The sequence below is a fragment of the Scomber japonicus genome, chromosome 11 (assembly GCF_027409825.1).
Source record: "Scomber japonicus isolate fScoJap1 chromosome 11, fScoJap1.pri, whole genome shotgun sequence".
Lineage (NCBI taxonomy): Eukaryota > Metazoa > Chordata > Actinopteri > Scombriformes > Scombridae > Scomber > Scomber japonicus.
In genome coordinates this window covers 22,594,233-22,621,933 of record NC_070588.1, presented here as the reverse complement: position 1 = coordinate 22,621,933, position 27,701 = coordinate 22,594,233, and the positions used below count along the sequence as shown (strand labels likewise).

Below are 27,701 nucleotides of genomic sequence, written 5' to 3'. Positions count from 1 at the left end.
CTCTCTCTTCTTCTCTCTCTCACTGATGCTCTCCCACAATAGCCTATCCATCGGTCCCCAGGGAAACACATGAATATGGAGGAGGATGCCCAAGAAGCACATGACACACACACACACTCCCTCTCTCTCCTCTCTCTATCTCACTCTCTCCTTTCACTCATTTATTTATGTATGGATACCTGGATTGGAAGCTGCAGGCACTCCCATCCTGCGCCCTTACACTTCTCCCCTCTGGGTGTCTGCTTGTGTAAGTGTGGATACCAAATGACAAATCGCAGCTCCTTCTACACTTATTTCTGTTTAAATGAAAAGAAAAGAAACACAACAGACTGATATGTTTCAAAGTAGTGCTGTTGTCGGCTTCTGTTTCAGTGCAGATGTCCACAGAGTGCATGTGTTGTGTCAATACAGAATGCACATTCTTCCCCTATGTGGCCAAACCTGCGTGTAACTCAAGAAGACTACAGACTGCTTTGTTTTTCACAGATAAACATGCAAGTCTGTGTTCCTGTTGACAATGGCTGACCCCCTTCTGGAACCAGCTGTTCTGTCCACTGTGCTGAGACACGTGCATGCATACAGTGCTAACACATATACACCCAAGGATTAATAGTCACAGTCGCACACACACACACAAGAAGCACAGTTTCCACACAGCACAGTCTGCACTTTGCACACAGAGAAGTGAGTGTGGGCAGGCCCTGGCAGGGCATTGCTAAGCCTGGCTGGTGATTTATCTCCACAGTGAAAGCTTGGGCAGTGAAAGGTTGGGGCCTGCCAACCCCTGTTCTCCTCTGACCACCCAGTGCCCACGTGTGGCACTCAGGGGCACGCCTGTCCCTTTCAATAACCTGCATCGAAACCTGAGTCCTCCAGTGAGTGTGTGTGTGCGTGTGTGTATGTGTATGTGTATGTGTGTGTGTGTGTGTGTGTGTGTGTGTCTTCCCTAAAACATGGCAACCTCTGTACTGTACCACTGAACATAGCCACAGAACTAGTTTTCACCACAATTTGTTTACACAGCACCATCACAATAATGCATTTAGTTTCATAGCTGTAGATGTTCACACAGCCTGCAGCACACCAACAAACAATACAATGTCTTGCACGCAATATCAACCCTTGTAAGCTAAGCCAGTTGGGGTAAGGCTACCGTCATGCTCAGCCTTGTTAATGTTGCGACATCATTAGCAGGATTCTCACACAGTCCTGGAATACTTTCCTTACAGTTAGTCTAAATAACAGTCCTATGGGCATTAACTTGAGTCTGGCCAGGCTGCTAGTTATGACTGTTCTGGGTTTATGGGAGGCAGGGGAGGAGGGCAGGGCCGAACCAAATGTTTCTCTGCATCTGATTTCCTGCTTCTGATCGGGAAACTGTAAGCTGTCATCAACTGGAGATGGAAGTCTTTTCACTCAACACAGATGGACTGGCACCACAGGAGTTGTGATGTCTGTAGGCCAAACAGGGCATAAAGTATGTCTGAGCCATATAGATGCACACCCACGCAGAATCATCCAAATGTGGAAACGCAGTTACACAGAAAAGCACATTACTAGGCCTCAAACTAGATTTATATGTAAATGATGTCTGGGGTGGTGGGGGTGGGGGGCTGCATTTTAGACATTTGTGCTCTACTGGGCCTGTCAGCTTTGTACAGTGTGCTTTTTCAATTTGTGCAATCAGTTCATACCTACTTCCTAAACTTGCACTTTTATTATATATTTTCTTCCTCGAATAGTCAACTCTTCTTTAAATTTAAAAATTTAGAATTTATAAACCAAAAACCTTTATGACAAATGGCAAAAGAGCAAAAGTCACTACTAGCACTGCAGTAGGATAACTGTTAAGGTGTTAAAGTATTTTACTGAAAAGGAAGTTTTGCATTTATGAAACTGAACCAATATTTCATACTCCTTTCAAGTAGATTTTTTATGTGTGTTTTGTGAGTAACGTGGTGCTCAACATTTTTTTGAATGAATAGTAACATTGTAATGTAGCGTTTTATAGCAAGTAATGTGATGTAAGGTTAGTTTGAGGGAAAGAATAACTAACAGTGGAACAAACTGAAACTCCCACATAACCAAATGTACAATCAACCAACAGAGAGGAGTGGAATAAGAGCATATTGTCCAAACAGTCTTTCTGTGACAAGGCTGAACTAAAAAAAGAGACACATGGAGTTTTTAGGGTCAGTGGAGGAGAAAAAGTCACAATGGAGATTCAACATTGCCCACACATGCATGCAAATCATAATACTCACTCTTGTACAGCGCGGGCTATAGACAACGCCGTGGAACCAGTCTCATTAACACTGTCCAAGGTCACGTTTGGCAGGTCATCGTCTTCGCTGTCACTTTTGATCTGCCTTGGCGACAGGCCGTTGGGGTCTGTGTGTGCTATGAGGACAGGACACAGAAATGGGAGTCAGACACATGATACTGGAAGCGGCAATGGAAACGTATATGGCATATCACATTGTGTGTGTTGGAAAGTGTTCAATTGTAATGAGGTAGTTACTGTAACTGCATATTGTATATAGGCATTTCATCCATCACTTCTCAGGGAAGATTTAAATTAATTGTTTGATTGTTTTTAGCATCTACAGTATATCTGCAGTTTAACATATATATGTATATATATATATGTTCGTGTTTGTGTGTAGTTGGCCTCAGTGCAGGCATTTCCAGTCAGGACCTGTCAATCAAACTGAATTCTCAACTTGAGGACAGAACAGCCAAGCATGATACTGTGCCCACTAGTCACATACTCATAGATGCATGAAAACTCACAAACACACACACACACACACACACACACACACACACATATATATATGTTCTTTATCAGCCTCCAACTATTGAGATAAGGGGCTGGGTGGAACGTTGTTTGGGCGTTGTTGTCTCTGAACAGTATGTGGGAACATTTGTGCATCTATTATTTTGTTTGTGTGTGTGCACATGCATGTGTGTGTGTATACGTGCATACAAATACTGAATATTTCCAAGTTAAAAGTATGTGTCTATGCATGAGTGCGACTCTGCTGAGCACTTAGCTCTATTTCCTCTACATGTGCAACTGACAAAGAATCATATTCATGACAATGATAAAGTCTCACATAAAAGGCCTGTAGACAACACAAGAACTGAAGTCTGTTCAGTTGTTACTATATTTAAAGCGCACACTGATAATCAGCAAGCTAGCTTTGTTCCTTCACTGACTCTTCTTTAGCCAAGAAAAAACCCGCTGAATGTTTGACTGGCCGGTATACTAATAGCTATGAAACTCTGAGCCACTGAGCACAGTGGTCTCGGTCTCTTCAGCTGCATGACAAAGTTACATCTATTCCTCAAGTTGTGACAACTTCTCCCCTGGTCAACTCATTGGTTATATTGCCAGAGCCTGCAGCCATTCTGTCCTCTCTGTCTCCATGGACACCAGCTGCGTACATCCTGTATCACTCAAGAGATGAATTAAGACCTGCTGGAGACTACTTGTCAAAGAAAAGTTGAAGAAAATCTACTATACTGGATTAAATATTGATTAAGAAATATGGTCATTCAGAAAAAAATGAATTACCAAAAATATATAACATGATATAAAAGTATTCTTGTTTCTGAATAGTTAATCATCACAAACGCTGAATACATTTGGACATATTTTCCAGTGAGTTCTGCAACCTCCGCCTTCTGTATGCCCAGTGCTTTTATAAGCTATCAGGACTTCACCTTCTCTGCCCACTCAGCTGAGACTGTAGCCATAATGGCCCACAATAAGGGTATAGAGTAAGGAGCAGGAATGGTGTTATTACTTTACGGGTTGGGGGGGTAATGCTGTAACTCTGTCAGAGCGTTTGCTTTTAATGGTTTCAAACTGTTGTCGTCGACTACGTGCAGTGGTCACCAGCCTGCCTACCCTATGGAAAACCTGTAATTAGTTAGAAATGCATCGTGTGTTGGAAAGGGGTATTTTGAGCGAGGGACACAAAGGAAGAGTGGTGGAGAGGTGGGCAGAGCACCGGATTTCTTTCTTTCTCTCCTGTTGTTTCCAGTCAAGCCCTGTTTCCATGGCAACCTCCTGCCGGAGACAGGGAGACAGCAGTGAAAGGAAGGGTACCCGCCCTCTCTTAAAGAGGATGGCCAACCTGTGTGTGCGTGTGTGTGCATGTGTGTGTGTGTGTGTGTATGTGTGTGATAGAGAGAGAGAGAAAGAGAGTGAGAGAGAGAGAAAGAGAGAAAGAGAGAGAGGGTGTGCACGTGGGTGTGTGGATGTTAGTGCAAGCGTTTTTGTATCTACAGCATGTTGAAAGCCTCAATATGACTGAGACTTGCATCAGTGCACATGGTTGTTGGGTTTGCATCAAGTCAAACAACGTAACTCTTGATCCTCACATTAAACTTCATACGAGGGGAAGGGCCTTTCAGGTGACTCCCCTGATGTCAAAAACCTATTTCTTTAGCTAAGGTGGGATCAAAATATCAACTTATATGCAAACATGTCATTTTTCATTTGAATTAGACTGTGGTGCTTTTATTGAAAATGTTCACATCATGTCACTCTAAATGCAATAAACAGCTAAATGTTCTGTTTGTCTACTGGTTGCTACCTCATTAAAAGTGACTTTATCCACCACACCCAACATTCAGCATTCATTCACCCTATTTCCTTTGTGTTTGGTGGCTTCACAACTGGGTAGAGCTCATGCTGGACATGTTGTGTATGTGTGTGCACGTGTTTGTTTAAGTGCCACCCATCTTCAATATCCATCCACACCCTCTTATGCAAGTCTTGTTTTTCCTGTCCTTCCTTCTTTCCTTTCCTCTCCTTGAGAGCAGACGTCCAGATTTTAAAAACGCCCATCTCTGAGGACCACCCCACCCAGACGTCCAAGTGTCTGTGTCTGAACACATGCTCTAATTACACATCTCTGTTTGTTTGCTAGTATGTAGTAAGTAAGGTAACAGCTACTGTGGCCCTGGTAACCTGGACCAGAGGGTATTCAAGACAGCAGAGCAAGATGTCTTTCAGTTAAAGACGGAAGAGCCTTTCAACCTGTGAACCTCCTCTTCAATCTGAAGGGAAGGACTGTCGCCTGAGGGGCCGTCTCTTAAAGCATGAACACACACACACACACACACACACATGCGCACACACACCTTCACAGTGTTGTGTCTGCAAATTCTTTGACTAAAGACAGCACAGGACATCCGTGCAGACAGATATACTACTATAAACAGCTTGTGACTGGGATACATCATGCCACATCACACAGGTATCACAGCCACGCCTTCACTTCCAGGATGGATCATATGTGGCATCCCTTATATTTGACCCAGAAACTGCCAAAATAGTCACGAAAAATTCCTGAAAGGGTTCCCAAGTAAAGTTTTTCAGTGTTTCATTCTTTTGGGACCTTTTAAGCACCCCTTACCAACAATATCAATAAACTTCACTGTGATAGTTGACAACTGAAAATTCAACAAAAAATGTGTTATTTCTTAGCGAATATTTTATATAACAATCATTTCTTCCTAATTGAAATTTCTCAGTAGGTGGAGCAATTGCCTAGTGAAGCTGGAGGCCAGAGCTGCTTAGGAGGCACATCAGACAGCTTATGCAATGCTATGCTATGTAAAACTAATACATTCATTACACAGTAGCACAAAGCCTGAATCATAATGCCTTATCGTTTCCTTTTAAATCCTAATAGCACTTAAACAATTGCTGGGGCACCTTTGAAATGACAATGTTTTTTTACCAGAAAATGATAAAAAGAAAACGGAAATCTCAATAGAACAGTGTAGGCCACATGAATATGGAGTACATTTGAAGAGCGTGATCTCACCTTTGCCCTGGCTTTTGACCTCATCCAGCAGAGGTAGCATGATGGCGTTGTTGAGGCCTGAGGGTGATCGAACGGCAGTGGTGTACATGAGGGGCAGTGACTGTACCACAACTGGGATTCGGTGAACATGGCTGCCCAGCTTCCCTGCTCCCGGCAGGCTCAGAGGACTGGACGGAGGCGGCGGCACAGAGTGCAGGATGTGCAAATATGACTGACCTCTCATCCCGGTGCCAGGGGCAACCAGAGGGCCTGGCGTGAGTACCGAGGAGGCCGAGGTGATGACCGATGGTGAAGAAGAGGAGGAAGATGACGACGATAAAGAAGATGGCGAGAAAGCAGATCTCAGGGGGGAAGATGATGAGGTGATGATGGGGGTGATGGATGAAGATGAGGGGCGGGCTTTGTTGATTGACAGGTCGACAGGCTCGGTCTGTGTGTGGAAGTGCAGGTCGTGAGCGAGCAGGTCTTCTGGAGGTTCGGGTTTAACTCTGCTGAGGAAGAAGGGGACGCCGTCCATCGCAGAGTAAGGGCGCACTTTAGGTGACTGTGGGAAAAGAAGTATTGGTGTTAGTGATTCATGTTTCTCTTTTTATTGCCTTACAAATGCACTAAACTGCTACACACATGAAGGGAAGAAAGAAATATGTGACATATTTTGTCTAAAGGCAATTAATGTATGACTACTATACATTTTTCATCAATTTATATATCACTATTCAACACAGTATGACACACTGCAACACTGTATGATAGAGATATGTCAAAGAGGTACAATATATGCAGTGACATTTATTGAAAAAGGAGCAGTTAATTTCCTCACACTCATTCAAGCATTCCACGTCTCCTAAGAAGTCCCTTCACTTAGCATGATGTCATACACAGATGAAATGCAGGCGTAAAGATAGTGTCTCTCACATGCCTTTCATCGTCTACTTTTGCTCTCTCTCTCTTTCTGTCTTTTCTCTTGGCGTGGGTTGCTCTCTCTCTCTCTCTCTCTTTTTTCCTCCTGTTTTCCATCACTCCCACAGAAACGCAGCTCTCTTGGCTTCCCTTGTATCTCTCCTAAATCTCCTTTGTGACGGTGGAAAAACATCATATGGGCTCAATTTCCTGACGGTCTCTCTCTGTCTCTCAGCGATGGGCCTCCTAAGGCCAACGCTGGTGGCTCAGTGTGTCCCTCAACGCATCTTTCACTTAACACCAAGCAGACTGTAACACAACCGCTCCATCTGTCTGCACAAGTTTCAGGAACCTGTTTACTTGGAAAAGATAATGAAGAACATACACAGTAGAAAAATGACACTCACCCTGCTACTATGTGTTTCTCCGGACTTCCAAACTTTGGACCGTCTTTGATATCAATACAACACACAATTGTTCACATAACGTCAAACGAACCATGTTACATGTGGTGTGGCTGATCTAGACTCACTATGTTCAGTGTGGGAGGGGTGCTAGAGTGTGTAGTGCGTAGTGTTGATCCTCACAGTGGGGCCTTTCAGAGGCTGAGTCACAGTTAGTGAGAGAGCACATCCAGGATTTTTACTAATCACATTGGAAAATCTCATTAAAGTTAAAGGAAAAACTTCACTCCGATCACCGCTGCAGCAGATATGAAAAATGTTCTGTACCATGGATTTTCATCCACACTTTTGTTTTTGAGTCTCACATTTCTTTCCCCTTATGTAATGCTGGCTTAGAGTGGATCTGTGGTGAATTACGAATTTTCTCTGAGTGGTGTGTGTGTGTGTGTGCGTGCGTGTGCGTGCGTGTGCGTGCGTGTGTTTGTGTGTGTGTGTGTGCGTGTGTGTGTATGTGTGTGTGTTCTTTTATGTAGTAGCCTGCTATTTTTACTCCAGACTTGTATACTCGTTTTCAGCCTACAGGAAATGTTACGACCCCATGAGTCAAAAAGTGCTTCTCACTGTGTGACTCCCCCTCACTTGGAAAACAAGCCATACCCCATGAAATATGCCCTCTGATGACCTCTGGACCTCGGTGGGGTTCAGCTCAGAGTCAGTGGTGTCAGGTCAAGGTTCACAGCACATTATGATCTGCTTCACTGTACCACCCACTAAGCATTTTAAGTGTTTTGTTTTGTTTGTATACGTTGTTTCCTTTTTTTCACACTAGACTGTAAGTATGTAATTATGCTTTCGAGGAAAAAAACCTAATTATTGATTTGTGCTTTTTTTATATCACTAGAACGTAAACAGCCTTGAGTATTATAACTATAAATAAACTTGACCACAGCTATCGTAGCAATTGGATGAGATAATCATTAATGTTATCCTGTGAAGCTTCATTCATGGAAACAGATTTTAGTACAATAGGAGACACTTCCCTCTAGGAACTGACCATTTATAGCAAATGGTCATATTTGGAAGAAGGTGCTCTGCGCTTTGAGGGAGCACTCAAAGAATACAAGCTGCTATGATACTAGATCTAGTAAAGTCAACAATACCAAAAGTGTCAATGCAACGGGAGGAGGTCAGGGTGGTGCTGGGAGCTGTGGAAGCAAAAGGCACTGGTGTGAAGATACCAGAATAGAGTGATAGATAGATGTCAATATATGATGACTATGCTTAGCTTAACTATATGAATATGATTTAATTTTACTAGTCAGCTGGTGAATGAACCACTGATGGTAGAGCTTGTAGGTTCCTTTGTCTACTCATACAGCTGATCCTGGGGTAGTTGTTAAGTTATAGCTGTAATTGGTGGTGATTCATGTAAACACTATCATGTGACACCGACATTGAGATTGCTGTGAAAGAATTAATTGTGTTCACGTTTACACTCACAAGATTCACACATTCAACAATGCACAGCACTATTGTTAGTAGAGTGTAGATTTAACCTACACATCCCTCCCTTGGGCTATCTCAGTTCTTTACTCATGATTCAGCTTTGTTCCTGGCTGTATATCTGCTATCTAGTGGTTCTAGTTGCTGCTCCAAACCTTCATATTTTAGAAAAGATATACCACTCAGTTGTCAATATATATGTTTGTGATGTCATATCTGTCCTCTGTGCTTCTCTTGCATCAACTCCTCATGTAACGTTTCTTGACAGACCCTCAGGCTATCATCCAGCTGCTTTTGCACATGATCACTCTGTGTTAGCATGGTCTGTATAGGATGTGAGTGTCCCAGACTGCCTGGAGCTATACTGCCCGAAGGCTTTGAAGCCATTAGACCCATTGAGGCTGAACTCAGTGCTTTAGAAATCTTATCTTTTTCATATTAGGGCATGGCTCTAACTTTGGTTACTGAACTTTAGCAGTATTACAAGTTTTTCCTACCAGAAACTGAAGAAGAATATATCACGGGTAAACCACAAGGTTAGTGTGAATGCTGTTCTGAGATATTTCAAGATTAACAAAACAGATAGTGCTAAACCCTGTGAGCCTTATTTGAAGCTGTTGTGGCAAATACACACACCTATTCATGCAATTGAATTCTGTATTCAAGGCAGATATTCACTCAGCAAGTAACCAGAAATTGCAAATCAGAAATGCTAAATATTTTTTGTGTATGTTCTTATGTGACAAAAAATAGAGAAAACAAAATCTATATAGTTATCTGATTTTTTAACTTTCAATTATCAATCTGTATGAGCCGCACTACAGCTGTTGGCTGTTGTCAAAAACTATATTGATTGGTGCAGTTTTAATCATAAGAAGATTTAGTGAATACAAACATCTTTTAAATGGCCTCTCAATTTTATGAAAGCATTTGATAGCAAAACAAAGATACATTCAACAAATTAGTAAGTCTATGTCACATAAAGTGTACACATAAAGTCCTGAGATTGTCCTTTCTGTTTGTCACGCAGATGTAAATCATACTGTATGGTCCTCTGACTGAGAGGTAGTCATGGTAGGTATGTGCTCTTGTCATGCAGTATTAACCTTGAAATATATGATCACTAAAATGTTTAACTGTGACTTAAAGTAAGGCTAGCATAAGAAAGTCCCTGTGTGAATTGACCCAGTGAGTTAGCATCAGTTCAGCAGCTTTATCAAGCAGGCTGACATTAGCATTAGCAATTGGTCATATGCAACAGGGCTGTCATGTTTTATTTGAAAGTTTAACTCCTTGGGAAGAAATGTTAGCTTGATTAGTAATACTCTTTTCAAATTAAAAAAATGATTGTAAATAAATGCAACATTAGCATGTCAGTCAAGCAACGCTAACTCCGAATGATCAGAACAATGCCACTTCTACAATGTTGTTTTGTTTATGTAATGCAGCTTTTTGCTCAAATTATGTTATTTCATAGAGTAAGTAACAGCACTATAATCTGACCAAAAGCATTTTAAAAGGTAGGTGATTTTATTTATTTATTATATATTTTGGTTATAAAATTCAACTTTTCATTTAAATAATTTAGCATCAAGTGCTAGGTTCACTTTCATTATAACCTGTCTGTTTGTTAGAGGGCAGAGAATGTAGCCACTTAGTAACAACCTGCTAAAATTGGCCAATTCACTGTTGCTCCTGTGTAAAAAGGAGGGCACTTGTGTGGAAAGGTCACAACAAGAGTGTCTAGTGTTACACAAAAGTGAAAAACAGAAACTAGTTTGCATTATGTGCTTAGATTCTCAGACAAATCAACCAGCACAAATGGAAAACTTAAACCACCCCCACTCTCATTTTGACAACGCGCTCAAACCTACACACACATATAAAGATATGCTCGACCCGCCTGCCTGCCTCTGTCCTCATGCCATTGTCTTTATTAGGGGATACTGGTTAGCGGGGCAGATTTTCCAGCCCCTTGCGGGTGAATTGTCTAACGAGGCAGACCATTTCCAGCAAGCCCTTGGCTCCCCGCCACCCAAATGAAGACCACATTTCTGCAGCAGCCTAAACTGTCTGTCTGCGTCTGCCGTCTAAAGGGAAGCTCAGTCAGTTAGGGCAAGATTGGATCTCGGTGCACTTCAAAGCTGTGTGGGCTGCAGCACTCGCATCCTGTCTGTGACTGACATCACTACACGTATGGAGAATGACTTCAAACCCCAGATATTAGATAGCAGCACTGGGGCACAAGTCTCAAAGCCCTTCAGCCACACATAAGAGAAGGACACCCAGAAAGTAACCACCTGAGACTGATTCAATTCTTATCAACACAAAGCCAATTTCTTAAACTCTCTACAAGACTTCTCATTACCTAATGGGTTATGAGCAACTAGTATTCGGTCTGATCCATCATGTGCTAATACGCTCTGGTCCATCTCAACAGAAACTACTTTGCTGCTCTCCTACAAGCTGCTCCTGGTGATATATCAAGGCCCAGGAAATTATTGATAGGTTATGGATTGAAATCAATGATAACCTACACTGATTCACCATGATTACAAATATTAAGTGGCCAGCACCCACTGCACACACACAGCTGTGGCAGCAACACAAAGCCCCTGTAACCTAGCAACAGCTTCTCCATAACAAGAGCACTTTATTTCTAGGTATGTTGGACCAGAGAGCACTGATACTGTATGAGGACCATTAAAACTCAGCGTGAGGTACTTCCATTATTCCTAATATGGTCAATACACACAGTTTAATTGAACATTAAACTCAAAATTTCGCTTTTTGAGCAAAACAAATTCAGCAAAGACAAAATATGGCTGGTGCAAATTTAACAATGCTCACAAGGCTTGTTTAGTGACATTTAACTCTGCCCTGATAAACACAGAGGAAACAACGGAGAGAAGAGACATGCACAAGCTACAGTAGAGGAAGAGATTGAGCTGTGATAGTGTTTGCAGAGGAAGAGTGTGGCGTGGTGTGTTGTGTTTGCCTGTGTGTATTTGCGAATGTGTGCAAGAGAAAGATTATTCATGTGTGTTTGTGCGGAAGAAGAGCAAAAAGGAGGATGAGGGGAAATTGAGGGACGTAAAGAAGCAGGAACAGAGAGAGAGAGTGAGAGAGATAAGATTTAGAGTTTCCCATGTGACCCTCCTCCCCGGGAGCAGTGACTACATCTGCGCAATCACCCCCAGCCAGTGTGGACTCTGCTGGCCCCAGTCACCACCCCGAATCCCCCCAATGCATTCCTGCTCCAGCTGTGGCTCTACTCCTCCTCTTGGTTGCTCTCTCCTTCCTGCTCACTACCATGCTCTCCGACCACTCCTCTTAGCCCCCACATTCACTGTCTCACTCACTTGCTTAGGCCTGGGAGTGATTATCTGCCCATTGCTGGGAGGAGGAAAGAAGGAAAGGAAAGGAAAGCAGGAGAAAAAAAAAGGGGGGGGGGGGGGATTGTCTGGAAAACAACTGCTCTCTTACCCCTTGTTCCGATTCCAGGGGCTCAGCTTTGACTCGGACTGCAGGCATTCCGTCAAGCATTAACATCCTGTTTCTTAGGCTGCCTGTGAAGGGACACAGAGGAGGTGTAAGACGGGTGTTTCAGCATGACTAAGCAGGTCCCACACTCACTTGTTGGACATCTACAATGTTGTGCTTGCACCCACTGAGAAATAAACATATTAAATAGACACAAACTCATGTTTCAAAACCATCAGAAGCTGACAGACTGAAAAAAAGATGCGTACAAACTGTGTAAACTCAGTCAGTGCACAGCATGACTTCCTCTTCACCATAATAAAGATTTTCAGTTGCCTGGTGGGCTGCTGCAGAGCTAATAACACTTCATAATACTGAATAAAATCCTCTTTAGACTTCAATGGAATACAAGCACTGGCTTTGATATGTAGTTACTCAACAGCAATGGCAACACCACAGCCTGACAATGTTTCCTGTTTCACCACTGAAATGATAATACAATAAATGAGTTTGCAGTGTTAATGTACAGTAAACAAGCATATCATTAACTGGCTTTTTCACTTTGCAGACATACAATAAATGACACTTACACACATGCAAACACACACACACAAAAAAAAACACAGAGCACATTTCATCCTTCCCTCTGCTGCCTCTGAGCACTGTGCCTCTGTGCGGTGGGCAGTAATGCCCGGCTCCTCAGCCCCGTGCTGTGGCTTTAAGAGGGATACTCAGATGGAGCCAATGGCAACAATGCATGTTCCGTATCCCTCAGCTGGGGCCGACCTGAAGTAACCCTCCCTCTTATTATTTTAGCAGCAGTACATGGAAGAATGCAAGCAAGGCAAATAGACTCTAAACATCTCTATTACTCTCCACTGCTGGCACCAGCAGCAGGATGTGTGGCCCTATCCCGGAGTCAATAGCACTGCGTCCGTTGTGACCACTCTTGTTTAGTGAAAAAAAGCTCAACCAATGATGAATGACATATTCTTTCTATGTACCAGGTTGCCTGACATTGTAACTATACTTCAGATCTCACACACATGTGGCCTAAATCCAATAATCAAGATTGTTTTACTCACCGGAAAATCCATTCAAGTTATTGTCAAAAAATATTCTTCGTACAGATTTCATTCAGACTTGCTACAGCACAACCATTTAATACCACACATTGTTCCACTACCTCTTAGATTCTCAAGCAAAAGACTAATCCTGATGGTGTTTGTGTGTGTGTGTGATGGAGGTAGAGAAAGAGGGAGGATTTACTCCCACAATCTGCAACCCCCCAGATCTCGCCTCTCAGGTCTAAGTCCCTCAGGTACCCTGGCTGTGCTGCTATTGTATTGTTGTCCAGGATGTCCTTCGGCTTCAGGTCTTGGTAGGCCCAGATAGCGTTGCCATAGCAACGGTTGGGCGGGTGGAGCTGCAGCCTCAGTCCAGCCTCGAGCCATGTGTTGAGGAGAAGAAGAGAGAAGAGTGCACTAAGAGAGACGGTTTGTTTTCCTCAGGATGACCATCATTCTGCAAGATGCCGTTTCTCCTCCTCAGAGGAAAAATAATCTATTTTCCAGACATTTCAGATAAAGTCTTGATTTTCCCAAGGGGTAAAGTTCACTTCTCTGTTTTGAACACAAGCCTCAAAAAAGTTTATCTCATCCAAACTTTTTCATCCTCTATGCATATTGAGCACACTCCTATTAGTCCGAAAAAATCGAAATAACTTGAATTGTGCACAGCATGGCACAGTGAGAACTGTGCATTTCTGGAATGTGTCATTTCTGGAACATGTTTCCCAGTGTGTCTACAGTCCAGTTAATCCAGTGGTTTGTGAGCACCTTCCTAATGAACTGGCCTGCAGCAGGCTATTCATAGGAAATCAATGGCCAGTGCAGACCTCTGCTTGTGAGTGTAATGACCAAAGAGCTAACAACAGCGAGAGACCTAACACATAGTAATGACCTAACAGAGTGTATCGAGGAGGTCAAAATACCTACATCGAAGTCAACTGCTTTTGCTCCCATGAAAGAATAGTGTACTAGTTGATACTTGAGGATCAGAAACCAAAAAGATTACAATATGAGCAGAGACTGAGTTTGAAATGAAAAATAATGTGTTCAAGGTAATAAACCAATATGTATTTAGCGTTCTCCATCACAAAATAAGGTCTGCTAGTGGCAACCTGCAGTGTGCTGTCCATCAGCAGTGTGAGACTCTGTGTGTGGGAGATGGAGAGAGGGAGGGAGGGTTAGAGGGAAACAGGGTAGATTAAGATCACCTTTCCATTTGCTGCACTCTGAAATGAAATAGCCATCCCAGGTGTGTGGGGGAGTTGGATGGAGGGAGGAGGGCAGCAGCGTGTTAAGGCATCTCATTTCTCCGTCATACCCACCCTCCAGTCCAGTCCCCACCAAAATCCCTCAGAAAAAAAAAAAAAAAGGTAAAGGGAGCAGATGAAAATTGAGGACAGATCTAGCAGCTAAAATGCTCCAAATATACAAATTTCTGTCTGCTGCCCTCTACGCTTTTCTGTTAGAACTTATTTGTGTGTTGGTTAATGCATTTCTGAGTATTAACTGAAACTCCCACCACATATCTGTATCTATGACCTCAGGTCCACTATCACCCAGTTCCCTGATGACTATCGGCGCTGTGCTGACGGAGGCAATATCAACTAGCTGGTGTGGAAGGATAAAGCCCAGCCAAGCCAAGCCTGAACAGACTAGCTGAATCAATTAGAGGTGACAAACCACTCGAGAAAACCTCTGATATTCTGAGACGGCATATACCAGTGACATCATCCACTCACACTCCACACATGCACATGTCCACGCAAAGCCAAAATATTTCAAAATGAAAATGTGTTAAAAAAAAAATTAAAAATCTAACAAGACTACCAAATCCATTTGCAATAGTCTTGTCATGCCCTTTGGCTTGTCTTTGCTACCAGCACACAGACAACTGTGTGGATGAAATAAAATCGAATTCTGTAAGTAAACGTTCATTGTGTAGTACTGAGGTTTAAGTAGGAAGTACTTTGATTGGAAGAATAGCTCAAAGGTGTGTGTTGGTTGAGTGGGTGGTGTACATCACTGTGAATCCATGTTCTTCTTCAGCACATGCAAGTGTGAAGATAGATCCTGCTAAATACTGTCTGTTGATTTTCACTCTCAAAGCAATGAAACACTATTTGTTTAGGTGAAAGTTAAGCATGAATAAACTCATGAAACCAGATTTAGAATCTGGCTGTGAGTGTATTATCTCTGCTTTACCTCTCATCTCTCTTTCTCTCTCATGTGCATTTACTTGCACGCATGCTCACACATGTACGTACACCACACACCCTGAAACAGACTGCAACAGACGGGCCCCGCCAAAGCTTTGTTCCCATGTCGAGCGCCCAGAGCAACTGGGTGCATCTGTGTCACAGAGGCTGGACCTGCTGCCACGGGCTGGGATAGAAGAGAGATGAAAAAGGTTGAGGGGAAGGGAAGCAGGCAGTGAATTATGGGAGATACATGAGGAAGGATTAAGGAAGGTGATAGCAAGAGAAGTGAGTGTGGGGAAGGGGGGGGCATGCAGGGGGGCCTTGTTGAAGAGCACAGAGTTCCTGGCAGGAGCAGTGGTTAGGGAAGCAACCAAGGGGAGTTGAAGAGGTTGAGGAAGGGGGGGGGGGGTGTTCAGTGTGGAGGAGAGGAGGGGCGGGAGTCAGAGAAGCGAGAGAGAGAGGGTAGAGAGGGGATATGGACTGGAGCCAAGGCCCGGTCGAGCGCAAAGCACACGGTGCAAGAATGCCAACAGACCCCCCTCCCACCCGGTCCTCTACTGAAGAGAGGAGAGAAAGAAAAAAGGAATGCAAGAGAGGGAAAAAAGAAAGTAAAAACATTTTAAAACAATGTGTTGCCGGAACAAATGATTAGCTAGTGCAAATGCATAAAGAGAACAGAGCTGTAGGTGACGTGAAATGGGTATTTCCTGTGTTTTGCCTGTTATTGTGTGCCGCTGGACTCTTTACTGTGGCTCACTTCCCTCTTCTGTGCCCCTAGACACCCCAATGTGACACATTGGCCTGATAACCAGCCTACAACTGCTAGCCCACCAGCACACTCCTCCACTTCCTCTCTTTTCAGTCGCTCAGCAAAGCAACTTTTAGAAAAGAAGAACAATCTGAGTACGTTTACCACATACTCATCAGACAGGTACACACAAAGCATGAGACTTTTGGAGGAAATAAACGTTTATATGTTTTGTGAAGAAAATATATTGTTGTTGTATTATTTAAAGCAATTTAGCCACAGCTGAATCACAGCTGATTTTCAATCTCAATCTCAGTCTGCTTCATATTAAGCTGTGCGTGTTCATGACCTCATCCTTTTCCTTTTACCTTATTCTGCTCCTGAGAGCCCATTCATTCCCTGCAGAGTTACTTCTCAAAGAGTGACTGCACCCAGGAAAGTAATGGCACTTGGTGTGCAAAATAAACCATCAACCCACAGAGGTGAGTGCAGCATTGGTTTTCAACCACACAAGTATTAACGTGGAGTTACTCTTTAGGAGTTGTAAGCAAAAATCTTTTACACAAAAACTTAAAGTGAACTCTAAAAATCCCTAAATGTTAGTGCTTAAATCTTTTAAAGATGAACTCTAGCAAGCTTGTTTTGCACTATAAAGGTCTGTGCTCACAAGAGACAGACGTTAAAAAAGAATGGTTGAATTTAAAGCAGCAGAGACTGAGATATTCAGATTTTTTGTCCTTACTATGGGTTAACTCAAATCATTTTAGATCCTATGTCAACAATCTTAACCCCAAATGCAACTAATACTATTTATTGTTAGACACTTCATGCCTGAAATAGGTGCATGTCTTTCAAAGTAGTGCCCCAAATATGTAACACAGACTTTAAATTATAAATTTATATCCAATCTCTGGTGAGATTTATTTTGTCAGACTTGACAAAGCTTCTTCCAAAAGCACAGAAGACAAGATACAACTGCTTTCACAGGCTGAGTAGGCCTAACCATGATGAGTAAATTGACCTTTATGTAAGGAATCAGTGGAGTTCCCCTTTAAAGGCTATCTAACCCCAAACAGCACATACCAGGTAAACAAAGTGTCAGTACTGTGTGTGTGTGTGTGTGTGTGTGTGTGTGTGTGTGTGTGTGTGTGTGTGTGTGTGTGTGTGTGTGTGTGTGTGTGTGTGTGTGTGTGTGTGTGTGTGTGTGTGTGTTTGTGTGTGTGTTTGAGAGAGAGAGAGAGAGAGAGAGAGAGTGTTATTTTTCTGTGAGCAAGGTGAGATGTGTTGTTTCACTAAGACTTCACTCCTTGATGTACTGAGATGGACATAGACGTTTTTTCGAATCATTCCTGGCACTCTGTGAATGGTCTCAGAATTTCCATTTCATAAGCCGTATTTTCCTTGGCAGGAGCAGCAAGCAAAGTCTTTTGGATGCTTCTGGGACATTTTTGAACAGGGCTCAAGAGAACAGAGTGCTGCTACCTCCCTGCTCATAGAAGCATGGACTTCTCTAAACCCTGATAAGCACAATGGCATCAAACCACTGTTTATGTGCACCACCCTTTGAAAAAGAATGAGGGAAAAAGTTCCCTTTAGGGTTAAAAACCCCTTAGAGATGCACTCAACTGATGCACTTTACCTCAAAACATCCTGCCCTTTTCCTCCGGGAATAAATCAGTTCCACAGAGGGAAAACACAGCTCTCTTCATGAACACAACTATTATTAGCTAGAATACACATCTCACGTGTTGGATGTTTTCATCACTGGGACATACGACCCAACCTGGTGAGCTTATCAGGTCCGATCAATTTAAACTGAATGTCATCCTCTATCCGTCTGATTCTATTTGGGCTTCATTTTCTGTTGAATTTGATGTGGCATATATGAATGACTGAGCTCCCTCTTGCACTCAGACATGTAGCCTGCAATTCGAGAAAAGGTCTCTTGACGTCACAAGACTCAGCGACAAGATAAACACATAATAAAGGATCATTTTATTTAAAAAGCCAACAAGAGAAACCGGTACTGACGCTCACACTGACTCATCACTTAATGGATAGGCCATGACCAGTCTTAAAGCTGGTTGTGAGGGCGGATATTATCAACGAAATCCTTCTCAAAAAATGTTACGCACAGGAAAAAAATAAGTACTTATTAAACCAAAGGCACAGAGGAGAATAAAATGAGACAAGCATGGGACACTAAAACCATTTGCACAGGCTGAATGGAAATGGCAAAGGGTGATTATTGATTTGATTGATCGGTAGACCACAATACAAATCAAGCACCATGGAGAGGAAACCTAGCTTCAATAACCTGAATAAAAGAATGGTCGTGACCCACTTTTGAAAAACAAAAACACTGTGGGACTATTTTCCACAGATTGTCGACTATTGTTTAAAGTTTTGAATTTAATACTAGTTGACAGTAGGTTATTTAACGTAACGTTAAGGATTCATGCGATCTGATACAGTATCTGCACATGGAAATGGGCTCAGCAACATTGTGGTCTGCCAGTTTTGTTTTCGTTTTTTTTATTTTATCCCTACACAATGACCTTATTATGTAAGTTCCTGTACATATACAATACAAAATGTGCCTTTTTATACATTCTAATATAAATTCCCACAATAGCGGAAGCAATGATCGAAGAGAGAGAGAGAGAGAGAGCGAGAGCGAGCGAGCAGAGAGAGAGAGAGAGAGAGAGAGAGAGAGAGAGAGAAAGAGAAAGAGAGAGAGAGAGGGAGAGAGAGAGAGAGAGAGAGAGAGAGAGAGAGAGAGAGAGAGAGAGAGAGAGAGAGAGAGAGAGAGCAGTGGACCCATGTTCTTAGTGCCTGAGCCATTGGAGCTCAGCACCTGGGAGGAAACTAGCTCCATTTATAGAGAGTTGATACCCATGTAAATACACACACACACACACACACACACACACACACACACACACACACACACACACACACACACACACACACAACGCACAAGCAAGGCCCACGGAAGTTCCCATATTCTGGTGGACTGCCCTTGGGTCCTTGCTATTTCTGCCAGGGGCAGGGGGATCCTGTGTCAGTAATCCTGTCAGGATGAGGGGGATGAGGTCGCCAGATGCAGCTCAAGTCCACTGCCTTCTCCAGCAAACACACTTATACACACACATGAAAATAATGTGTAGGAACACTTTGCTGAGTGGACACTACATACAGCAGAACCGCAAAGGTGTCAGTATGTTTTCACAAGAAAACAAATGTACAGTTTGTAATAAAAGATCCTCAAACAGCAGGCAGAAACACACCAACAACAATGAGAAAATCTCACATAGTGGCATTGGCATTGGCATACACTGTAAAAGTCAGCCCAAACACATTAATTTAAACTAGTTAGGTGACAGTGAACTGCAGTGCCAGCAGTGATACCAGATAGGTCTCTGGAGTCTTTACAAGTGTTGAGATTTAATGATAAGAACTCAGCACCTGAACTTCTTTGTAATTTATTACCGTTTTAAAAGAAGAAGGCAAATCAATTTGTAAATTTGATCATTTTTTCAGTGACTTTTTGTCTGTGTGAAAGCTCCCCTCCTCCGCCAATACCACCTCCGTCCCTTTTCAGGTCTTGTGAAACTGTGAGAAATGAAGAGGCTATTTATTTCGAGAGGTAACACTCAAAACGAAAAGAAGAGTCGGTCGCTGTTTGGTTTGTCTGTCTCTCTGTCTGTGTGTCAAATGCACTTCTCATAAAGCTGACTTCCTGAGCCCCGGCTGTGTTCTACAATCTGGCAACCACATATACACACACAAACACAAACCTAGTGACCTCTGCCTGCACCCACAATGAACCATGTCTATCTAAAAAACACATATTTACACATAAACACACACACACACACATAGAACTCTGTCTCTCAATAGCTCCTCAAAGAATATAGATGCCCATTCAACACAAGAAGCCGCCCACACACACCTACAGTATGCACACAAAACCCAAAAATGCACACACACACTCCTCCTGCTCCACAGAGAGGTAAACAGAAGACTCTGACATCCTCTTGCATCATGTGCCTCAAATGCAGCAGAGAAACAGCTAAACAAGCTGTGACCGTGACAGCTCTAAAGTGAGGTGGCATTACTCAAGTGAGCTCTGACTTAGAAGTCAAAGCAATTTGTGACACTATTCTCAACATTTTATTTCCAATTGAAGATCATTTTGATGTAATCGTGAGAAAGGGTTAGTTAAAAATATACTGCTGGATGGAATTTGGCGCTTAAGAAGCCCAAATAAAAGATGCCAAAAAAGAAAAAATGGCCCCGAAAGAGTCAATACACCACGAGGTCTTCTTGTTTCAACATAATCGGGTGACCTCTCTAGAACACCCTTCACACACTTGCTCACTCACCTCAGTAAATGCAGTAGGGTCAGTGGCTGTGCATCTAAAATAGCCTCTGACACAAAAACCTCACTTGTACCACAGAGGAGGAGGGGGTGGGGAGGGGAGGAGTCGAGCAGACCGGGACACATGTGTGGAGTGATTGGCACAACTTCTCAGAAAGATACTGCAATATTCTTCGATTGTTTGTTGTCAGGATTAAACGCTGTACAGCTTCACTGTATGAATGCGAGAGAGAGAGCGCGAGATAGAGAGCAAGAGGTTACCACCAGTACGTAAGAGAGAGGGAGATAGAGAGAAAGAGGTGGATCAATAGAAACTGCCCTCAGTGACTCTGTTCCTACCTCTTATTTACTCTCGGCATACAGGTCCTGAGTTGACCACTCTGTAGTACTTTATAATCACCTAAAGCTGACAGAGGTGCATCATAGGCACAGTCCTTTACAGAATTCACAGTAAATAAAATACTGTAAATCTGGTGAATATTTTCATATGAATGCTAGTACAGCCACAGCACGAGGAAAACACAGAAAAACAGAAAATACGATATATATATATAACATTACTATAAATCCCCAAGAGAACATGTTTCTAAGGTATGAGCAAGTGAATCATGGTAAGTCCTTGCTCATCTCATGCAAAGGTTATACTACAGCTGCGTTTTAACATACTGAAGCAGGGGGTCAGAGTGAAAGACAGCTCTGATCTCCTACCCTAACCGAGACGTGGGATTCATTAGATTAGCATCCTCACAATAACCTGCATCCTTCTCACCACCACCAACCACCCACATATCCTCTCTAGCTTCCTCTCCTGCCCTAATGGGGGCTTCTTAGAGTAGGCTACTGCCTTTTATCCCCTTAGGCTCTGATAGAGCATGTACTATATGTCTGAATGTGTGTGCAAGTGATCCCCCTTCCCCCAACATATGCACTGTGTACATATTCACAATAGCTTGTCTACTGTATGCATCACAGCACATGTGCACTCACATGCACTCAAAGATCGACCTAGATGTTTTACAATTACTGTACAATGCAGGAATGCATGGGCACCAATACACTGACTCATCTACAATAGTCACTGTAAACAACTCTTGCAGAAAAAATATCAGCTCAAAGACTTCAACACATAGTCATTTTTTTTCCACTTCTCTCCTTCTGCCCTCTTTTTCCCATTGGCTGTCTCTTGTGATACAGACAGAGGCATCATACACACAAGTGCACATGCATTTCTTTAAGTGTTTAATATGTTGCAGAGCCTCTTGATGCAGCATCACGAAGTGCCTATCCTATATAACCTCACTTTATGCTGACACAACGCAAATCCACCTCAACACACGGCACATGGAAACAGACAATAACGGACCAACCAAAACATTCCAGCACACTGACACTCATTACATCAAATGTGCGCACAGTTATTTTCGCTCACTGAGTTTTTCCCCTTGGTTTGACCCATTCCAGCTCTCCAACACCACTCAATAAAAGCCAGCAGCTGTGTTTACCTCTATTACTCATCTACTCACACCATCACTTGGATTATTTTTCCTCTCTTTTCGAGCCGATGCTGTGCCATGCTGATACCTGGTTGAAGCAGCTACTCAACAAGAGTTATGGTCCATAGCGTGAACTTACATTCGGTTGTGTCAAAGCCAAAAAGCTTGCGGAATGCCACAGGCCCCTAAATGGATTCCACATGTTGTTTACATAATTTCCTCTCTTTACAGTTGACCTACAGTAAAATTGGAAACAAAGTTCACAGTAATCCGTTCAGCATCCTCAAGCGGGCTCAAGCGTCTGCTGAAACCATCTGCACCAAGGCTGGAGAGGTACAGATCCCAAAAGAACTTCTTCTATAAAACCAGCTCAAAATGTGGTTTAAAAAAACCCAGCAGTTCTATTTTCTTGTCGTGGCTTCCTTCCCTTTCTACTTCCTTCTGTTAACAAACCATATTTGTAAGTAAAATAGGTTGAAATGGGAAAACGTCACCACCGATAGACAAGCCTTCCGTTGACATACCTTTCCATCCTAGCAATGGAAACATGTGGAAGCAACCTTAAATCAGAGTCTGGGGGCACTCACTCCTAAATGACTCACTTCCAGTAAGCACTGAGTGTGCAACTCTAGAGATGGCGTCATTACAAGAACAAAAAAATAACAAAAATAACAAAAATCTTCAAGTGAGCCAACATAATCTTCAAATCCTCCTTGTCTTAAGTCTGTTTATTGTCTGATGACAGTTACTCTTACTATTCAAAAATGTGTCCGGCCATTCTAGAGTGGCTTTAACAATAACAGGCACTTTATGAGTATTCAAAAGAGCAGTGCAATAAAAATTCAAAAATTCAAAACCAGAGATACTTACATTGATGTTTGACAAGCTGTAATCACCCATGCTAGATTGTAATTCTTTCTGTTTTACTTCAGTGTTTAGGCTATCAAAATCACTCATTGGCTGTTGCACAACACTTTCCGTGCTCTCTCTCTCTCTCTCTCTCCCTCAGTCACAAATACTCAACTGCTCTAGCACTCCATGTACACCCTTTACTCAATTTTGGTAAACAAATGTGGGTTGGACACTGGGGGTCAAAGGTTGAATCCACAAGAGAAAACGCAAAGGGAGAGAACATTTTGTCATCGCCTGACATGATGAAATAACAGCACGGGGAGTTCAGTCCACAGCCATCACCTCAAAATATTTGTCTTATTTCACACACAGGAGGCCTAACAAGCTAATAACCATTGCATGTCTTACTATTTAAAAAATGAAACAACAGAAAAATAACTACAGATGTTTTGGATGTTAAAGCCTCAAACTCCATGAACTTTTTCTCAATTCACTTTGCAACATACATGACCACATCTATCAATATACTTAGTCATCTATTTAAGTACAGTATGTCTCACGCATTGTACGCCCTTGACATGACTACTATGTCTATTGTAAGTATGTGAGTGGAGGGGGTGAGTGTGAGCAACTCTGTGTGTTTTACAGTCTTTACATATGGTAGTCTCCTGTGGCTGAATGTCCGGGTTTGACAGCTCTGGAGACAGAACGCCACCTCTGTGACCAGAGCCCACAGGATATCCCACAATGCATCCTGAGCACATCTCTAATCTGCCTCACTCCCCTTTGGACTTGGCTTCCAGTCAGGGAGGCCAAATGAATCCAGCCAGTACCATGCACTGCAGTCTATCTGCAATCGATGACGATACACTCCATAACACCCACCCGGATCAATGATACAGCACTCGGTCAATATGCCGGCAGTTAACCCAGCTGATTAGGGGGAATACAGGGAATTTCACATCTCCCTGAATAAGCTGGGAAGGCTACATGTTGGTAGAATGCACATACTAGAGCACCGCTCCTCTTAACTGAAAGATTCAATCTGTCAACACGCACCCAATTTATGTGCTGTGATCTGTGGCAGACAGATGATGCCTTCAGTGGGGGAATCCTGCGGGGCAATTAAATGTGCAGGGCAGAGTGGTGTTGACCGACAGATAAAGTCTATCCGTTGGTGATTGGCTTTTTAATTGAGTCCCCCCCCCCACCCACCCAACCTGCGGTGATCACTATCATGAGCTCTTAGACCGTGTCAGGGATGAAGGGGGGGTTGAAGCATTGAAGGAATCCGAGTGACAGCAGAGGCTTGATGCGGTTGTGGGGGTGATTACAACCAGGGGTGTATAGCTCCCGCAACATGATGATGCTGGTATGATTTTTTTTTTTTATCTAATACATTTTAATTGCAAGGTGTCCATTTATTAATATACAGCAGCAACAAGCAGGAGACTATACGAAAAACTAATATCACCATCTCAAGCTGAAGCCCACACTTGAGAAGTAGAAATCACTGGAGGAAAGAGTAACAGCTGATGATTTGTTTTGTTTCGTTTCAGCTTAAGACGCCTAACCAAACAACTGAAAAAGACGGCTTAAAACAACTACACGGAAAATGCTGTGAGATGATAGACGGCCAGAGGTGGAAATAATGAATCATTTCAATGATTCAAATCGTATCGTTCAGTTGAAACGGTTTGTTTTCTTTTTTTTCCAACCAATTGCATCACCGCTCAAATGCAGTTCAGTGTGTACATCTGTAAGTGAACACTTCACGCTGATTCTGACTGTCTTCAGTTGCTGGTTCAGTCTGTTACATTCAGTTTGTAAGTGTAACAGTTAAGCAGCCAACTTGGAGTTATTACATCATGATTGTGTCCGAGGATTTCAGTCTTTTAATAATCTTTTTAACAAGGAAGTTATGTACTGTGTACCACTGCTGAGCTGACAAGGGAGCTCTGAGGGGAGCTACTGATTCGGACAGTGATAGTAATGGTTCAGAAGAGTCAGGTCAGTTTGAGAATTCATTATTGAAGATTTGTTTGGACGTGTAGCGACTACACAGTCTTCTGCAGACTACAATGCTTTGGATGTGGTCTAATGTTGTGGCAAATAACATTACAGAATTGCAGAATTATGATATTATTTTCAGGCAATCACGTGACTTTCACTGACTCTGATTTGGCCTCCAAAATCAGGGAATATTTGCACTCTTTGAGTGCCACTTATTCATGCACAGTGTTGAGCGTCTACTCTGCATGTGTGGTAATATCAGCCTGACTATTCATGCACAGGGAGAAGGCTCCTTTGCAAATGGATTGAAGTGAGAGTTTAAATGGGCACCAGTCTCACTCGCTGAACATCTATGAGCTGCAGGGGGTCTCACACACACACACACACAGACAAACACACACGCACACACACAGACACATAAATATAACCCGACTCCCTTCGTCTTTTTTTTGATGAAACTCTCACTAAAACACACACACACCCTACGGCTGTCACACAGTTACAGGCGAGGCAGGGCCTCTCCACAACGCAGGGGTAAAGTCACAGAGGTCAGTGCTCAGTTTCCACATCAAACCCAGGAGCAGAGGCCAGAGTCTCATCCCCCCTCCCACCTCCCACCTTTCTCCCTCCCTCCTGCTCTCTAGCTCCCCTCCCACCCTTCCTCTCACCTCCTCCTCCTCCTCCTCCTCCTCCTCCTCTCTGGATGTACAAATGCCTTTGCTGTCAGCTCTGCCCCGGTCCCTTGTAATTGAAAATAACAGCCAAGGGCCAGCCCCCGGCCACTCTCCCCAGCCTGGTGGCTCTCTGCCTCTCTGACAGCTACCCATCAATACCAATGACTATTACCCTGGAAGTGAGAGCGCTGCCGATGACATCCAAGACACCACCCCTGCAACACTCCCACACACACACACTCACACACACACACACACACACACACACACACACACAAACACCTCCCCCCCAGTGTCCTTCCTCCGCTACCCGAGCCTCCTAATGTTTAACCCATTGCTAACAGCCTCGTCTCTCTGTCTCTAAGCTGCCACAGTGGGCAAACAAGCCTGTGTCACACACAATGTCTTACACAAATACGCGCACACACACACAAACTGAACTCTCTTAAGACATGCACAAAACTCTGACAAGCAGCAAACTTTTTACCAGCAAGAAGTGCAGAGAGAGAGAGAGAGAGTTTGGTGCGGCTGCTGTCTCAGTTCACACACTCATATTCCCACCAAGACATTCAGTTAATGTTGCTGCTCTACAACAGCTCAACACCGATAAGCTGATGTGTTTTGAAGTTGCTTTCAGGGTAAATAAGTGAAAGATAGATGAGCAAATGTGAGGAATCACCGGCACGGTAAAGTCAGGATGCTGTTGTGCTCACACTCACTCAGTGTATAGTCACTTTTTTTTTTACTCTTGTCATGACAGCTTATGAATTTAAATTGGAAATATGTGTTACTTGTCCAGTCAGCAGCATGCAGGGTCTCTTGTTTTCTTCCACTGACAGACACCAAACACAATGCCAGAGGTGATCTGAGTTGTCATCTGCTTTGACAGAGCAATGACAGCTGAGCGAGATGCAAGTGAACACAAGCACAAAGCCCAGCAACGTGACAAATGAAGCACACAGCAGCCAGCAGAGGAACAGGACGAGAAAAATGCACAGACCTTGTCAGAAGCTGCAGAGCCGTGGAGACTAGGAGACTGTTTTCCTTTCTACAGTCCTCTCTGTCTCCTCTCCTCCTCTCCCTCTCCTCTCCTCTTCTCTCCTCTCACTCTGCTTGTATGTACGTGTATATGTGTGTGTGTGTGTGTGTGTGTGTGTGTATGTGTGTGTATGTGTGTGTGTGTGTGTGTGTGTGTGAGTGTATGTGAGTGAGCAGCTCCCTCCCCTTCTGCCTCTCAGCTGCTCTGCTCAGGCAGTTCTCAGGAAATGAATGGGAGCGCACAGAGAACTGTTGTACTTGCAAATGACTTACCCCGAGTCACATGATCCGCTAAATGTAGGGTGGGCCGGTGGGTGGAGGCTTCATAAGCAAAGGGAAGACAATATAGTCTAAGCTTTAACAGCATGCATCGAATTACACGGGGCCCCTCCGGGGAGGTTTCCGACGAGTCCGCTCTCAGTCAGCCCGAACTCTCTCTCTACCCCTCCCGCAGCGCGGCGGAGAGCCCCGGGCTGGGGGTGAGCACCGGAGCACCTCCCCGTTTAAAGGGGACGGAAGGAAGGTGTATGTGGAGAAATTAAAACATCATTATTTTAACAGTGTCAGATTTACTAGGTAGTTGTTTACTCGTGTGATTATTACTTTGGAGCTAATTATTTTATCGTTATATTTCCTGGTCAGTGTTTTAAACTGTATTTCATATAAATGTCAAATATTTAAGATTCATAGAGTTACTGTAAATATCACACTTCATAAACACGTTTAATTCAATTTAATAAAATGTTTTATGATATGTTATTATTTTCATGATGAAATATTGGCATGTTAAGGGTAGATCAGTATTTTTGAAACTATAAATTAGAAATGTGGATCTGATATGGTGGATGGATATTTGATTGTGTGTGTGTTATATTGCAAAGCATACAATTAATCAATTTACCAGTTTATGATGTCATTATTTTGTGTTTTTGTGATTTCAGAAAGCAGGTTTGAAAAATTGATAAATTGTTATTGCTTGTTTTGTCTAACCCAAATAGACATATGTATATGTGTGTGTGTGTGTGTGTATATATATATATATATATATACATATATACACACACACACACACACACACACACAAACACACACACA

The 27,701-nt window shown here is 43.0% G+C and overlaps 1 protein-coding gene across 5 annotated transcripts in view; it reads right to left on the bottom strand.

Annotated features, from left to right (window-relative positions):
• Nucleotides 1-27,063, bottom strand: part of klf12b (Kruppel-like factor 12b) — a 41,700-nt gene extending 14,637 nt beyond the window's left edge. The window contains exons 1-4 of one of the 5 annotated variants that reach the window (XM_053328117.1): nt 26,880-27,063; nt 12,140-12,222; nt 5,847-6,390; nt 2,265-2,400 (exon numbers count right to left, since the gene is read on the bottom strand). In XM_053328117.1, the coding sequence (XP_053184092.1) occupies nt 2,265-2,400; nt 5,847-6,390; nt 12,140-12,222; nt 26,880-26,973 (857 nt within the window). In that variant the 5' untranslated portion in view covers nt 26,974-27,063. Of the gene's footprint in view, nt 1-2,264; nt 2,401-5,846; nt 6,391-12,139; nt 12,223-14,133; nt 14,167-14,414; nt 15,024-22,899; nt 23,029-26,568; nt 26,801-26,879 lie in introns of those variants that run through there. The other 4 variants (XM_053328118.1, XM_053328119.1, XM_053328116.1 and 1 more) reach the window with 4 other exon arrangements.
• Between the last annotated feature and the right edge of the window lie 638 nt (nt 27,064-27,701).